The sequence below is a fragment of the Monodelphis domestica genome, chromosome 2 (genome assembly GCF_027887165.1).
Source record: "Monodelphis domestica isolate mMonDom1 chromosome 2, mMonDom1.pri, whole genome shotgun sequence".
Taxonomy (NCBI): Eukaryota; Metazoa; Chordata; class Mammalia; order Didelphimorphia; family Didelphidae; genus Monodelphis; species Monodelphis domestica.
Window position 1 is genome coordinate 162,006,632 of NC_077228.1, and position 17,613 is coordinate 162,024,244.

The 17,613-nt window shown below is 38.1% G+C and overlaps 1 protein-coding gene across 1 annotated transcript in view; it reads right to left on the bottom strand.

Annotated features, from left to right (window-relative positions):
* PGBD5 (piggyBac transposable element derived 5) overlaps positions 1-17,613 on the bottom strand; it is a 166,672-nt gene that overhangs the window by 64,825 nt on the left and 84,234 nt on the right. The window contains exon 2 of the mRNA XM_056816139.1: positions 1,432-1,859. Within this exon, the coding sequence (XP_056672117.1) occupies positions 1,432-1,859 (428 nt within the window). The remainder of the gene's footprint in view (positions 1-1,431; positions 1,860-17,613) is intronic.

The window sequence follows — 17,613 nt, forward strand, 5'->3', positions numbered from 1 at the left end:
TATATTTGTATACATACATACATTCTATTCTAATGAGGGAAAGAACATGCAAACAACTACCTATATACATGATAAAACCATGTAATGGGAGCTGTCTGTCTTCTTATAATAATTGGAAGATAATCTTAGAGGCAAAGGCGGCTAGGTAGTACAATGGGTAGACTGCCAGGCCTGTAGTAAAGATGATTCATTTTTCTGAATTTAAATCTGGCCTCAGATACTTACTAACTGTGTGACTATGGGCAAGTCATTTAATCCTGTTGGCCTCAGTTTTCTCATCTGTAAAAAAAAAATGATCTGGAGAAGAAAAAGACAAACCACTCTCATATGTTTGTAAGAAAACCCCAAATGGGGTCATGAAGAGTCAGACATGACTGAAACAACTAAATAACAATAACAATAATCTCAGAGGCAAGGCCCTAGCTGTGAGGTTGGGGAGAAGGGGAAGAGAGATGCTGGGAAAGGTCTCTTATAGAAGATGGGATTTGAGCTGAGGCTTAAAGAAGCCAGGGAAGTCAGGAAGTGGAGGTGAGAGGGAAAGGATTTTGCATATGAAGGTCTTCCAGTGAAAAGACAGAGTTGGAAAACAGAAGAGTGTTTCTGAATCAACCCTGTGTTCCCATGTGTACTTGTTAGCATTTATATGATGTGAACTGTGACTACCAGATTCATTGTTTTCTGCTTGTGGCCCTGGGCAAATACATCATATACTCAACTCTTAGTCACTTTTTAAAGTATATTTCTAATCCAAATATGACTTCCCTCTTCAATCCCAGAAGTTTCTGAGTTGTCATCCCCAAATGGCAAGTTGGTGTGTGCTCAAAGAATGCAAAACAATGCTAAATTTAGACTGAGAAAAACATAATTAGGAAGGTAAGTCTGCTGTTCCCTATCACCTGCTCTGCAAAATAAGTCACAGTGAATTCCAAAGTTGAATATAAATAATTTAAAAAAATTTTTTTATTGCTTTCAGAATAAGACAGCATGGTATAGCAAATAGAGTAATGGATTTAAAGTCAGGGTTCAAATGGTATCTTTGAAACTTACTGACTGTGTGACCTAGGACAAGTCACTTGACTCCTATGTGCCTTAGGAAGCTCCCTAGGAGTTGTGGTCTGTTAGTAGGAGATTTCTATTCTGAGAAGCAACCAAGTGGCACAGTCAATTGAGTGCTGGATTTCAAGTTAGAATAACCAGAGTTCTAATATTGTCTTAGATTCTTATTAGTGCTGTGGCTCTGGTCTCTCTGACCCCATGTCCAATGCTGTGTCCACCTCACCACTACCTGCCACAACCATCTGAGCTTCTTCCAGGACAGACTGAACACAGCCTAATCTAAAAACTTTACACAAAGTTGGGGGAGCATGGGACTATAAAGGAAGCAGCAGGCTAGGAAATCTTCTGAGTTTCTGAGGCAAGGGGTCCACTTACCTGGGTTTGGGAAGGCCTAAAAGCAGAGTCAAAGCCATACTGTAGGGAATCTAGGAAGGGCTGGATCTTGTAGAGGCCATGTGTTGTCTGGCTGGATCGGAAAGCCACCACATGAAAGTACTTAAGGATCTTCTCAAAGCGGGACTGGCTCATGACGAGGGCAATGCTTTTGTTACTGTAGAAGCCGCTGCTCCAGATGCTGAGAACAGATTCGCAGTGATAGATGCTCGTGGAGATCATGTAGCCCAGGAAAGCCTTCATCTCAGTCAGGGTCACCTCTGTCCAGGCCCCATCACTCCCAAACCTCTCCTGGTACTTCTTGGCATACATGTTTGTCTGCACCACCATGTTTTTAAGAACATTGTCAGGGACAAAGAGCTGGAAGAAGTCCATGGCACTGGAATTGGGGGGCATCTTTCTGGTTGGACCTGAACCCAGAAAAAAGAAGAGGAATACTTATTACCTCCATCTGTTTACTTCTTTAAAACAACCATAACAAATTGGAAACCCTAGCATTCAAAGGATCATAAGCTTTTAATTCAGAAGGGACTTAAAAGATCATTTAATTCAACTCTCTCATTTTACACATAAGAATTGGAGTGGACTAAGTTAATCACTCTACCCAACACTGAAGTAGCTAATAAGATACTCTATTCTTGATAATCTTGTCAAGGGAGAACATTGCTATGAAATTCATCAAATACATTTTTACCCTGTCACATAACCTGTGGTTCCCCTAAAAAAAAAAAAAAAACAAAATAGTCAGCCCTTGAGAGGGAATGGCTTGGGTGAAGGGAGGAAGGAAAAAAAAAAAACTACTATCTTCTCCTCTATCTTGACCAGAACATGATCATGTGAGCTTTAAGAATGTTGGAAGATTTAGACTTCTCATCAGCATCCTAGTAGTATCCTCAGAATAGCAATGATTGGGGGCAGTGTCCCTGGCATCAGGAGCCACAAGGACAAAATACATTTACTGAAGTAAAGGCAGCTTTAGGCCCTGAGAAGGAGCTAAACAGAAAGACACACCATAACTAAAGGTAATATTGGGAAGATCAGAAAAAAGGACTTGTAGGAGTTGAGTTTACCTCATATCCTCTAATCTTGAACTCATTTTCCCATATACCCTAAATATACTTTTGGAAGATTAAGGCACCAATTTTGATGGTAGTGGTGATAGGAGAAATATTTTGTACCATCTATTTTTACTAGCCTACTTTATTAAAACCCTGGACTAAAGGCTTCATCTGGATGGTTAATTGAGACCAGTTCATAATCAATCAATCACAAAATACGTATCAAGTACCTACTATATTCCAGGCACTGGGCTAGGTGCTAGAGATACAAAAAAGAGGCAAGACGTACTCATTGCCCTCAAGTTGCTCACAGTCTGAGGGAAACAACATGAAAACAACTGTAGACAAAGCAGCAAATATGCAGGATGAATAGATTAGGTGAAATAAATAGGAGAGGAAGAGCACTAGAAGTAAGAAGGGTTAAGAAAAGTTTCCTGTAGAAGGTGGGATTTTAGTTGGGACTTAGGAAACCACGTAGGACATTAGTTGGTCTGAAGAAAGGAGAATGTTCTAGACATGGGGGACAACCAGAAGAAATACCCAGAGCTGAGAAAAAGAGTGTCTTGTTTATAGAATAGTCAGGAGACCAATGTCACTGAATGTAAGAGTATGTAGTGATGAGTAAAATATTAAAACACTGAAAGATAGGAGGGGGCTAGACCATGAAGGTCTTTGAATGCCAAAATGAGTATTTAATAGGAAGCCACTGGGCTTTCCATTGGGAGTAGGGGGTCAAGTGACATGATTGGATCTGCACTTCAAGAAAACTATTTTGGTGGCCAGAGGATGGGTTGGAAAGAGAAAAGTCTTGAGGCTGCAGACCTACCAGGTATAGAGTGATGGCAGCCAGAGGAGAAAAAGGGGTATATTCAAAAGATGCAGCAAAAGTGAAATCAACAGGCCTTGGAAAAAGCTTAAATATAAGGGGTGAAATATAATAAGGAATCCAGGTTGACTCCAAGTGAGCCCAAACTGGGAAGATAATAGTTTTGCAAAAGTAAAAAGCCAGAAATACTCCAACTTGTCCCTTCCACTCAGCTTCTTAGCCAAAAGTAAAGAGTAACAGAGTCTCAGATACCTGGTTTATCATTGTAGAAAATAAAACTATGTAACATATCACATATAACATACTTGAAAGTCAACAGACTCAAAATCAAATATTTTGTGTTAAAGGTTCATTCATTCATTATTATGATACTCTTTGCTTCATTCCATTTTCTTCTTTCCTTCCCAAATTCAATGATTTCTGTTTTTCTCTTAATTGATATCCATTGCTTCTTTCAAATCCTAGCCTAAGGACTCTCTTCTGAGAAATTCATCCCAACTCTGTTGATCACCCTCAGTTTAATTCAATCCAAATAGTTATTTAATGTCTATTATGTACAAGGTACTGAATGATACAAATATGGAAAACTACTATTTCTGCACAGGCTTCCTGTAGGTGAGATTTTAGTTGAGATTTACAAGTTTCAATTTAAGAAATCTACAATCTATCAGGGTAGATCGACATATAAACAAGGTCAATTTTTTTTTGGGGGGGGGTGAGTGTGGGGTCAGGACCTGTAATTTCATCTGTGTAGTAAACTCCCAGTATAGAAACTCCTTCTGCCAATTCAGACCAACAATTTATCTGTAATTTTAAATCTCAGAGAGTTGCCTAGGGCACTGAGAGGTTATATGACTTATCCAGAGTCACACAATCTATCAGAAATAAGACTTGTATCCAGGCCCTTCTCACCTTCAAAGCTGGCCCTCTATGCCACATGTGCCATGAGGTCTTCCAACTGAAATATACTAGAAAATAATGATGAGTCACAACATTCTAGAAAAGCTACATTTAAAAAATTTCTTTCTGAATGACAAGTAGTCATTGAAACTCCACTTAAAAGTACGAAAAAATTTTTTTTAAAGTGGGGAGAGCAGCTAGGAGCTCCAGGCCTGGAACTGGGAGGACTTGGGTTCAAATTTGGATTCAGATTTTCCTAGCTGTGTGACCCTGGGCAAGTCACTTAACCCCCATTGCCTAACCCTTGTGGCTCTTTTGCCTTGGAGACCTTGGAACCAATACTTAGTAATAATAAGGGAGAGACTGGAGAGACAAGTAGTCCAGTTTGGCTTTAGAAAAGTATGCAAATAAGAATTCTATGAAGTCAGAGTAGAAAGAGAGATTTTAGCCAGACTATGAGGGACCATAAAGTCCAGTTAAGAAGTGTCTCTTATTTGGTAGGCAGCAGGGATTTGAAAGTTTTTGAGCAAGGTAGTCAGAAGATTATCTCTGCAGCAGTAATAGCACATAGGCACTGCTGTCTTGTCAAAATAGAACTCTAAGCCCATGGAGGGGAGGGATAACATCACTCTTTTTCCATTGCTATCTCCCCAGAGCAACCAGTGTTGTGCTGAACCCATAATAAAGGCTAAAACAAACATCTGTTGAATAGATATTAAACAGAACACATCTGAACTCTTATGTAAACTAAGAAGTCATGCCAGGCTTTATAGAAATGGGACTATAGGGAAGAAAATCTTCCCATCTAAATTGCATTATGGGGGCATTATATGTGTACAGGTTCATTTGAGGACATCAGGTGTGTGGATGCCACGATTCTGTTAAGGACCTGGAATATTCCAAAGCCTAGATCCTTCCTGTGAGATAAGATAGCCTCTATCTTTCAGCCAATCTCTTGATGCACCTAATCCTATCATCTCCATTAATTGGGGAAATGGTAGCAATATTGATCCAGAGTGAAAAGAATAAGTCATATATTCATGATTGGGGATGGGGGAAGGCCACAAAAAGAAGGAGGTGCAGAAGGCAGACAATGAGCCTGCTTAACTATTCGACTTGATTCTCAGGGACCTGTTAATGTTTTTTTAAATCAAAGCTCAGTTTCAATGCCCTCTCTTACTGAGGCCTCTCCTGAGCCCCTCAGCTGCAAGTACCTTCCCCACACCAAATTTCCATGTATTTATTTGCCTATACTTCTATGTGTGCACATTGTCTCTCTCAAGAAACTATAAACTCATGTGACCCTGGGCAAGTCACTCAGACCCACTGCCTAGCCCTGACCACTCTTCTGCCTTGGAACCAATACACAATATTGATTCTAAGACAGAAGTTAGGGGTTTCTTTAAGGACTATAAACTCCTTGAGATCAGAGAGCATTTAATTCTTTTTTCTCTATATTTCCAATGCCTAGTACATGGTAGGCATTTAATAAAAGCTTATTGGTTGATCTTATTACTTTGCCTATTAAAGGATACAGACTTTTCCCAGTAAGCTCCTGTTTTCCCAGATCCTCTCCCTTAAAATCTCCCCTAGGTTAAATTAGGCAGATGAATATATTTTCCTGTGTACCAAGGAAAAAAGTTTATCACCAAATGATTTTCTAGTCACATTTAATGTCTAATAATTACTGATTTACTCAATCTTTATGGGGGATCTCCTTGTTCAAGACCATCTTTAAATAAATGCAATTTCTCAAGTTCATAAAGTGATTCAAATTAGTTTAACAAAGCATGGACTAGTAGACCCTCATAGCTTCTACATAAATCAGTCCAGGAGTGTTCTGGAGCCATGAAAGTTGACTGTTATATTTTCAGTGAGAGAATTTACACCTTGGGAATTAGCAAACTACAAACTGAGGTTTGATTTATTGTTTTGTTGGTTATCTATATGTAAGGAAGCGGTGGGAAAATGTTAATAATGTAGATTAAACCTAAAAGTGTGTTGTAAACACATTGTCCTTTATAGAGCTGGTTGTTAAACATTTTCCAGCAGAGTCCTAAATCAGGCTCTCTTAAAGGCTGGAAAAATTTGAATCTTTGTGTTATGAACATTTTATTTGCTGTTCATTTCTAATATCTCTCAAGAAAAGTTTTGCTAAGCAAAGAGAAATTTCAGCCCCTCATTTCTAACTCACAGATTATAGGATGATAGTTTTAGAGCTGGAAGGGACTTTAGAAATCACCTAACCCAATTCAAGCCCCATCTCCAACCCATTTTATAGATGAAGAAACTAAAGCCTAGAGAGGTCAAGTTCCTTGTCCATGGTAGTAAGTATCACTTGGGTAGTGAAAAAGCAGAGCCAAGATTAAAATCCAGATAGTCAAATCCAATAGTCTTTCCATTTCTCAAACAAGGAAAGTCCAAATTTGTCCTATTCCACATAATATGGAAGCACCTTCTTCACTTCTACCAAGTTCAGGCTAAAATGAGCAATATCTTGTCTAAGGAAGAATTGGTTCCCAAAATACAAAATTACATTAAAAAAACAAGGATAATGGCAACAACAGCTCCGATCTGGTTAAAAGTCTTACTGGTGGGTTATTAGGAAACTTATAAAGTAATATGAAAAGATCTGCCTCTTGCCCTGGGCTAAAACAGGGATCCCTGCTTCCTTTAGCTGAAGTCATCTATACTTTTGCTATATCCTGAGGTCTTCCTAAAGCATCAAATCACAGGCAGTTGAAATCATACATTATTTAGGGCTAGCTTTTAAAGAAGAGGGAAAAACAGAATTTTTACTGCTATGTCATGCTGAGCTAGCAAAACAGAACAGAGAATAAATATTTGTGATGAAAGAAATTTTGATTCTCTGACCATTTCAAAATGAATTAACGCACACTGATTTGCAGAAATCACTTGGCAGCACCACCCAAGGTTTCAATCAGTCAAGGGTCCCAGATATGTGTGGATACAAATCAATTTCTTTAAGAGGAAAAAAGAACCAGTAATTCCAAGGATGCAATCTTCCTTGGCCATTCTTTAACATTAAAGAGATTTGGCATGGGTTTATCCTTTAAAAAAGATGCAGAAGCCAAGGTAAATGATACATTCTTCTCCCCTTCTCTTCTCTCTATATCCCCTACATATTTATACACCTAAAATCTGCACAAAGGACATCCAAGGCTACTTCAGAGGGAAAAAGGGGATTCACAACAATTAACAAGCAGCCTTGAAGAAGTAGAGGAGCTGGGTATATGTGGAATTCAAACTGGATTTTCACTCAGAGACATGAATATGGATCCTTGTTTTGCCATTTATAAATGTCTTTTATATATATATGTATATATATATTTATAATTTATATAAATATAAATATAAAAATTTATAAATAATCTTAAATATATCACTTTACCTCTCTGTGACTCAGTTTCTTCCCTTGTGAAATGAGAGAAACCTCAAAAGAATTTGGCTTTTTCCTTAGAAGCTAGTGATATACTCCTCTTCCCTGGCAGGAATATAGAGCTTAAAGACAAGGAGAAGTAAGCAAAGGAGTAAGACCCAACAACTAGGATCTAGTTCTTGTTTGGATGGCTTTAGTTCTGATCCCCCATTTCTTATGCAAGAACAGAAAATTCTGGAATGTTGTAGTATTTTCCCTCATATCCTTTGATGCAATCATTTATTAAGTTCTATTACATGGCAGGCCTCAGTTTTCTCATCTATAAAATGAGCTAGAGAAGGAAATGACAGACAGTTCCAGCATCTTTGCCAAGAAATCCCCAAATGGGGTCATGAAGAGTTGTAGATGACTGAAAAAGAAATAACAAGTATGTGCCAGGCATTGTGCTAAGAGCTGGGCATACAAAAAAAGCACTCAGCTACCTCAAGCCTCTCCTTCTGCTCCCCTTTCATCCTCAACTCCTAGCTTAAAAAGAAGATACACTGAAGTAGGAGTTGTGAAGGAAGCTGTTACCAAAAGCCCCAAAGCCCTAGAGATCCAGTTAGTCCATATTATAAGATATTTATGTTATATATCTTAATATTTGCCCCCATTTGGGAATGAGCAAATCAATTGCTTTATCCTCTGAGAGCAGCCAGGCCTCTCTCAGGACCCCAGCCATTGACTAAAAGATGTGCTGAATGAATGTGCCATTCAGTCTAAACTAGCAGGGTGTTGGCATATGTTGGTATTCACCTTGTAACAATCAAGCATGAAAAAATGAGGGGCTTTTAAATGAGTTATTCAGCTCTAGGCTAAATCAGAGCAAGGATAATAATGAGTACTAGAACACTCTGCATCACAACAGAAATGCTCTTCTCCATCTGAACACCTCCAATCACTTTCCATAAAAGGGTTATGGGGAAAATAGCTTATTAAAATGTTCTGAGAGTCAGCTGCAGCTGCTCTTTATCGTCAGCTATAAACCAATCAACATTTCCCTTCCACTCCCATCCCCCTCTTCTTCTGGATGGTTGTTGAGGGAGAACAAGTTACCTCTTTGTGGAACACCTGAGGCCTGTGTTTTGTTGGCAGCATTGGCGAATGAGCTAATCAATTGCTTTAGACACTGCCTTCTCATTTCCAACTTCATTGCCAGTGACTAAGTAAGAAGTAACATAAGGGACCATGGATTACAGATATAGAGAGACCTCAGGCATCATCTGGTCTAATATCTTCATTTTGCAAATGAAAAAACCCAAGACCCATGTGGGGTAAATAATTTTCCTAATGTCAGAAAGGGAATATGGAATAGAAGTGAGATTTGAATCCAGGCCCTTTGCTTCCAAATCCATCACCACATGGTACTACTGTTTCATACTGTCATTTGCATTGGATTACTGATTATATTGAGAGTCATTTTCAAATTAAAACAAAGATTACAGGCAGGCATCCCCTGTTAAATGTTTAGCAACTGGGTCTCAGCATTGGGGAAAATATTACCCAAGATATACTGTTTTTTTAAAAGAACCAGTGAGCTCACAGGATGACATCTTGATTTGCACATTAATTGGATTTAAGTGAGGCAGAGTTGCACAAAGTTATCAGCCTCACCCTCTCTTGCAGTGTCATCCAAGTCCAGTGGCAAAACAAAAGTTGGGATGACTGGCCATGGCCTGGGATGTAGCGAATCACCTGGGTGTATTCACAGTCTGAACCAAGCTCTAGGCATTTCAGTGTCTGCCTCAGCCACCTCCAGGCCATTGGAACACATTGTTGTCATCCACCCATTCTACCAGGTGAAGTCTTCACATGCTTGGGGTAGGCATCCTCCTAATTCCCCAACAAGTTAGTTAGTTTTAACCTGGGTTAGCCCATCTGCTGGCATTGTTTTACTGGATGTGGCCATTGTGAATATACAGCTTCTTGGAGTCACAGATGACTGTTGGGTGAGTCATGGACAAGAAATGTGGATGAGCAGCCCTGAAAAGGACTCAGCAAGCCCTCACTCCAGAGGTGCCGGTCCTTGCTGAACTCTCCATACACCATCTACTTCAAATATATGTGTCCTAAAACACCATGCTGAGTATGATGCACAGGGCACAAGGTTCTTTATAATAAAGGCTAATTCTGACATTTTATTCACCTCCTCTACATACCTGCTTCCTATCTGTGATATTCTTTTTCATAAAAATAACAAAGTCTAAAAAACAAAACAAAGTCTAGGTTAACTCTGCTCTCACACCATCTTTCCACTGGCAATATCTGAAGCTTTCAGAAACTCCACAGGTCTTTTGTTCCTTGGGAAGTAAATGATGAGGTTTTGCTTAAAGACTCTAATCATGATGTGAGCAATAGCTAAAGGTATCAGATACAATCCTTCCATGCAACAAGCACTTCTTGAACACCAATTGCATGTGAGGCATTACACTAGCTAGTAGAGATGCAAGGGCAAACCCAACAAATAGTTTCTTGTCCTCAGGTAGCTTGCATTCTAATAATCTAATAATGTCACAGGGACAATGTATTCAGGCAAAGAATATACATTCTATGTATTCATGTAGGAAGATGATTCCATTATCAATAGGGTGAATACTTTGAGTTATTTTTTTCTGGCAGTGATATTGCATTTAGCTTGATTACTCCTCTCTAATCCAGTTATCTGAACCATTCTGCTGCTATTTATATAAGTGTTCTCAGCTAGGTGACTCAGTTTCTTTGAAGGCACTGAACTAGAGTCTATAATCAGTAAGACAGATGGCTACTAAAAAGCAGCTAGTTTACATCCCAATTCTGACACCAAGGTGGGTAGGTGCTGGGCTTGACCTCAGGAACACCTGAGTTCAAATCTGATCCCAGATATTTATTAGCCATGTGACTCCAGGCAAATCACTTAACTTTTGTTTGTCTTAAATCACTAGAGAGGCAAATTCCAGTATCTTTGCCCCAAAAAACCCCATGGGAACTTTTGGCATACTATATAGACCTTGGAGTTACAAAGAATTGGATGTGACTGCACAACATTATAAGTTAGGATTTGACAAAGAAGACAGAGAAAATGAGCAAATCATCATGGAATCTGCTAACAATGGGGGCTTTTTCATTTCTTTTGCCAGATGCATACTTTTATCCATGTAGGGAGATCCTCATGAAAGAAATCCCTTCCACCAAAGCAGATCTGCAGGTTCTAGGTAACTTGGAACCTAAAGCACAGACATAAATTGGCTTATACAGGGCCATACAGCCAGTATGAGTCAGAATCAGGACTAGAACTCAGCTTTTTCTGTCTTTAACATTGGCTCTTGATCCACTACACCATGCTGCTGCTGCTACAAGCTAAATTATTCAAGTGAACTACAGGACTCAGTGACCAACGAATATTGTAAGGTGAATTAACTTCTCCAGGAACTGAATATCCAACTTTGGCTTATTCTATTCAACAGAAGCATGCACTCACACACACACACACAGAAGCATTAATCTTTATATGCATGGATCTGACATGGGGCAGGTAGGTGGCACAATGGATAGAGGTCACCTTTGGAGTCAGGAAGACTTTTCTTCCTGGGTACAAATTCAGCCTCAGACACATATTTAGTCATAGGACACTGGGTAAGTACCTCAACTCTGTGTGCCTCAGTTTTCTTATCTACAAAATGAGCTGGAGAAGGAAATGGCAAACCACTCCAGTATTTTTGCCTAGAAAACCCCAAATGGGGTCACAGAGAGTCAAACACAACTGAAAAATGATTGAAAATGCATGACATGCCATAAAAGAACCTGCTTTTTAAAAAAAGAAATAGATCATTTTGCAAGCACATCCATATGAATCCAAAGATCCTAAAAAATTCAGACCTACGAAAATAGACAGTTTATTTCACTCAGCAGTTTGTATTTCATGTGAGACATCCAATTCCAGTTCCTGTCAAATACATATAATGACGTTCCCAGAAGAATTTGGGGAAGAGCAGATTATCAGAGTTAGTGCTGCCCACATTCCTAATACAGGGTTGCTGATGGGAGCAACATCATAAATTAATGACTGCAGAAGACTGTGCCAAAGTGCTACATAAATACTACATGTCTTCACTCATCATTAGTCCTGTGGTGGGCGCCCCATTCTCCATTATTTCAGCACTCAGAAGAAACCCTCTCAGCAATCTAAACCCATTTCCTATGATTTCTGCCTCTATTTAGGAAGACACTATTTGCTTTTGGTTATATAGAGAAGCTGCCCTTTGGACTTTGTTATTGAAAAGAGATAGGATTATGCTAATGCATGTTAAAAAAAAAAAACAGGCGAGGCAACTTTACATCTACAGCCTGAATTCAACTTCTGATTTGAATTTTTAGGTTCTTAGGTGGCATGCCAACTTATGCCAACAGTAACAAATATGAATATAATAAACATAATAAAATTTACTATCTTGAGTTGGAGATATGCTACAAGAAGGGAATATAAAATTTTCTCTTTTTTTCAAAAAGATCAATTAATAATTAATCATAATAGCTAATTATAGCTATTTTATATTATTACGCATACTGTGAATAATATATAATGTATTATAATTATACATTACCATAATAATTTGTTGTTATTATTTAGTTGTTTTGGTTGTGTCTGACTCTGTGGTTCCACTTGGGGTTTTCTTGTAGTTTGCTATTTCTTTCTTCCATTCATTTTACAGTTTAGGAAACTGAGGCAAACAGAGTTAAGTGACTTGCCCAGGATCACACAGATAAGAAGTGTCTGAGTCTGAATCTGAATTCAGGTGTTGACTCTAGGCCTAGTTCTCTATCCACTGTTCAGCCTAGGTACCCAAAGGCTAATAATAGTTCATCATACTAGCTAATAATAATAATAATAATAATCACTTTAAGGTTGGTAAGTCACTTTATAAGCATTATCTCATCTTATCCACCGAACAACCTTAGGAGGTAAATACTACAATTATTAACATTTTATAGTGGAGGAAAATGAAGCAGAAAAAGGTTATGTGACTTGTCTGAGATAACACAGTTAGTTAACAGTTTGAGGTCACATTTAAACTCAGGTCTTCTGATTCCTGGTCCAGCACTCTCTCCATTGTGATATCTAACAGCTTCCATTATTTTGTATCTCACTCTTATTTAGTGCAGACGGGTGCTTTTATATCTATTTTCTTCCTGAATCTTTATGTTCTGTGTATACACCATTCTCTTCCCCTTAATTACCCATAATAAAAATGAATTTTATTTTATTGTTGGTATTATTATTATTAGATGCTTTAAGACAGGAAATACAAACTTATTTGATGGCTTCTTTTTAAAACTCTTACATTTCATCTAAATATCAATACCGTGTATTAATTTCACAGCAGAAGAGCAATATGGGCAAAGCAGTGGGAGTTAAGTGACTTGCCCAAGGACACAGCAAGGAAGTATCTGAAGCCAGGTTTGAAGCCAGGACCTTCTGTCTCTAGTCCTGGCTTTCTATCCACTGAGCCACCCAGTTGCCCTCTTCTTTTACTGTTTAAGATGTCTTCCAGATCACTGAGATAACACATGAGAGAGAGATATTATATTTCTTCTTTTTTTTTTTAAACTTTACCTCCCATCTTAGAATCAATAGTATGTATTGGTTCCAAGGCAGAAGAGTGGTAAGAGCTGGGCAAATGGGGGTTAAATTACTTGCCCAGGGTCACACAGCTAGGAAGGATCTGAGGTCAGATTCAAACCTAGGACCTTCCATTTCTAGGCCTGGCTCTCAATCTACTGAACCACTTAAACATCTATTTTTGTTATATATCAATGTGTTACCCACCCCTAATATATAACTAAGTTCCTAATTCATTGAGCATCCACATTTTCTGTTCAGAAATAAAAAAAATATATATAGAACTATTGATTTAATTTATTCTCATCACCCACCTAAAAAGTAGGGTATAATATATAGGCATCCATCACTATGAGAAGCAGAGTAATTCAACTGAGGCAACCTAGTCCTATTCTTAGCTCTGTTCTTGTCTAGTTACTTAAATCACAATCTCCTCAAGCCTCAATTTCCTCATCTTTCAAATGGTGAAAATATCTTCCCTATCTATAGCATGATGCATTTATGAGAATAAAATGAGAAAATAATTGGATAAAAAGCTAAAAATACCATCTAAAGTACCACATTATCACTATGGAAAAGATAGACACAATAAAAGCAAGTTGACAATTAAAAATGCAAATCATAATTTCCTACTGATACCATTATAAAGTGGAAAATGTGTTCCCATGGAAAACATGAAATAGGTTGGAAAGAAGCACTATTAAAAGCTCCAACGTGAGTATCTGTCCTTCTTCTGTATCACCAGTGAACCAGATGGCCAGTTATGAAATAGAAACTTCAGTGATTATACTTTGTTTCAGAGAAATGATTTGGTATTATTATTATTATTTTGAAGAAATGTATATTATTCTTTCAAAGCTACTGTTTCTGATACAGAATAGAGTACGTAGGTAACTATGCTTTGTGTGTACTTATATATATATAAAAGTATAAAAAAGAAAGACTGTTGCAATGGGCACCTAGTAGGTGACCTTTATTAAACAGCCATCATTTCATTCAGTGTGACATGTTTGGATAGTTCTCACAGAGTAATTATCTCCCACACCTTCATAAGATCTTAGTACTTCACAGCTTAGGGATAGAACTGGAAGAAACTTAAGAACACATTGAGTCCACTTCCCTCATTTTACAGATGAAGAAACTGAGGCAAGAGATTAAATGACAAGCCCAAGATTATATAGGTATCATCAGAAGCAAGATTTAGACACAGTTCCTCTAAAACCAGAGCCAGTTCTTTTCCAATGTACCTGGCAGATCTAATTAATAAAAACAACAACTTTTTTTAATTTTTAAAAACTTTTACCTCCTATCTTAGAATCAATACTGTATATGGTTCCAAAGTAGAAGAGCAGTAAAGGTTAGGCAATAGGGGTTAAATAACTTGCCCAGAGTCACACAGCTAAGAAGTTTCTGAGGCCAAATTTGGACCCAGGACTTCCCATCTCTTGGCTTGATTCTCAATCCACTGAGTCACCCCGCTGCTCCCCTAAATTATTTTTAAAACATCACTATTTGTGCAGTTAGGTGTTGCAATAGATGGAGCACCAGGCCTGGGGCTGGAAGAGCCTGGGTTCCAATTTGGTCTCAGACACATTCTAACTATGTAACCTTGGAGAAGTCACTTCACCCTGTTTGCCTCAGTTTCTTCATCTATAAAATGAGCTGGAGAAGAAAATGGTAAACCATTCTACTTCAAATGGGATTATGAAGAGTTGGAGAGGTTTGAAATATCTAAACAACAAAAACCTCAGTGTTGGGGCACATAAAATAAGGTACATAAAGGAATTGTCAATAGTCAATTGACAAATATTGAATGAGGCTGCTATGTTCAAGGCATGGTGCTAAGTGCCTATGCATGTACACAACCAAAATACAAATTAAAATGAGGTAAATGCACAGATGAAATGAAATGGAGTAAAATAAAAGGGCTGGAAAAGGGAAATTGGGAAATATTTCAACAGGAGGAGATGATATTTGAATGAACTTTGAAGAAATAGAAACTATAAATTCCTAAACAAATATAAGGTGTTTTAAACTGTAAGCTCTAACCTCCAGGCTTGTTTCCTTGTTCCTACCATATTATTCCTTTTTTTTCCCCCTTGAAAACAACAAAACAACTCTTACTATCTAAGTATCAGTTCTAAGACAGAACCATTTGCTCAAGGTTACACAACTAGAAAGTGTCTGAGGCCAGATTCTGTCTCAGTTTCCCTCATATCCCTCTAGGTTTCAGAGTCAAACCTACATTTCTCCCCCAAATAACCCTTACTTTCTGTCTTAATAACAACTCTAAAACTGAAGTGCAAGGGCTAGACAAATGGGGTTAAGTGACTTACTTAGGGTCACACAGCTAGGAAGTGTCTGAGGTTATATTTTAACCAGGTCCTCCCAACTCCAGGTGGGGTGTTCTATTCAGAGTCACCTAACTGCCCCCTTAGCCCTAGTACTTTCTCTCCTACACTCCCCTCTGGCTCCCTCACTCTCACCATTGATGCTTTATAAGAAGATACTGTTTATAAATGTGTACCATTATTCTCTATAAGAGTTAACCAGGGAAATGGGCTTGATATTTTAATTCATTAATTTCTTGATTAAGTTAAAAAACCTTTTCTAACATTAATTCTGTGGCTGTATATAATGTTTGATGAAAGTGAACTTGTAATTTCATTAGTAATAGGGAACTCCCGGATGAGGAAACTCTCTCTAACCATGCAAATTGAAACCTTCTCTGATACTTTTAGTCTTAGAGAGTTACCTAGAGCATCAAAAAATAGACCTGTCCAGGGTCACACAGTAAGAGCAGGACTTGCAACTAGATCTTCCTGGCTTTAAGGCCAGCTCTTTATCCTCTATAAAACATTGCCTTTAAGATTTTATAAATGTAGGGAAGGTAGGTTTCTCAGTGGTTAGAGAGCTAGCCCTAAAGATGGGAAGTCCCAGGTTCAAATCTGGCATTAGAGACCTCTTAGCTGTGTGACCCTGGGCAAGTCATTTAAGCCCAATTGCTTAGCCCTTACTGCTCTTCTGCCATGGAACCAATACACAGTTTCAATTCTAAGACAGGAATAAGGGTCTAGGGGAAATTTTTTTTTTAATAAATATGCTTATTTGCTAAACCAGTGCTTTCTCTTATCACTACCTCTCTCAAAATTGCTGCATGTTCTCAAGAAAATCACTAATTTGCTGATGGCTCTCCCTTTCTCAAGTCTCTCCCAGTTTCTACAGGAAGCCTTCCCTAGCCCCTCTTAATTCCAGTGTCTTCCCTCTTTTAATTATTTCCTATTTCTCCTTTATGTACCTTGTTTTGTCTATATTTATTGTGTCACCCTTTAGATTGTAAGCTGCTTGAGGGCAGAGACTATCTTTTGTCTATTTTTTTTTTGTCTAATTACTTATCCCACGACTTGGTACATATTGGGTGCTTAATAAATGCTTATTGATTGATTGATAGATTAAAGTGATTTCTAGGCTCTTCTGGCCTCCTTGTTTTGGCATTTGATTTACATTGTTAAACCTTCATAGGAAATGGTGACAATCCATGTCAACGTCTATCTGTTCTATCCATTTTTCACTTGGTCTGTTAGATACCACCACTAGAATGTTTTATATACATTTCACTAGAATCCATTGTCTTTCCTCCCAAGCTCATCCTTCTTTATTACTCCCCTAGTTTTCATGAAGATATTATCATCTTTCCAGTCACTCAACCTAGCAGCCCCTTTCAGACCCTGATACTGGATTCTATAACTTCTAAAGTGAAATTCTATTTCATCTGTCTTGAATCACATCAGACTAAAAAAATCCTGATTTTTCAAATCTTTTATTGAGAGTTAGTGGGTACAGTTTTAAAAATAACAATTTAATTAACTGCTCATAGGTAGGACGAGCCAATATAATAAAAATGACCATCCTACCCAAACTCATTTATCTATTTAGTGCCATACCCATGGAACTTCCAAAAATTTTTTTTACTAATTTAGAAAAAACCATAACAAAGTTCATTTGGAAGAACAAAAGATCAAGGATATCCAGGGAAATAATGAAAAAAAAATACAAAGGAAGGGGGCCTTGCAGTCCCAGATCTCAGACTATATTATAAAGCAGCGGTCACCAAAACAATCTGGTACTGGCTAAGAGACAGAAAGGAGGATCAGTAGAATAGACTGGGGGCAAGCGACCTCAGCAAGACAGTATATGACAAACCCAACGATCCCAGCTTTTGGGACAAAAATCCACTATTTCATAAAAACTGCTGGGAAAATTGGAGGACAGTGTGGGAAAGATTAGGTTTAGATCAACACCTCACACCCTACACCAAGATAAATTCAAAATGGGTGAATGACTT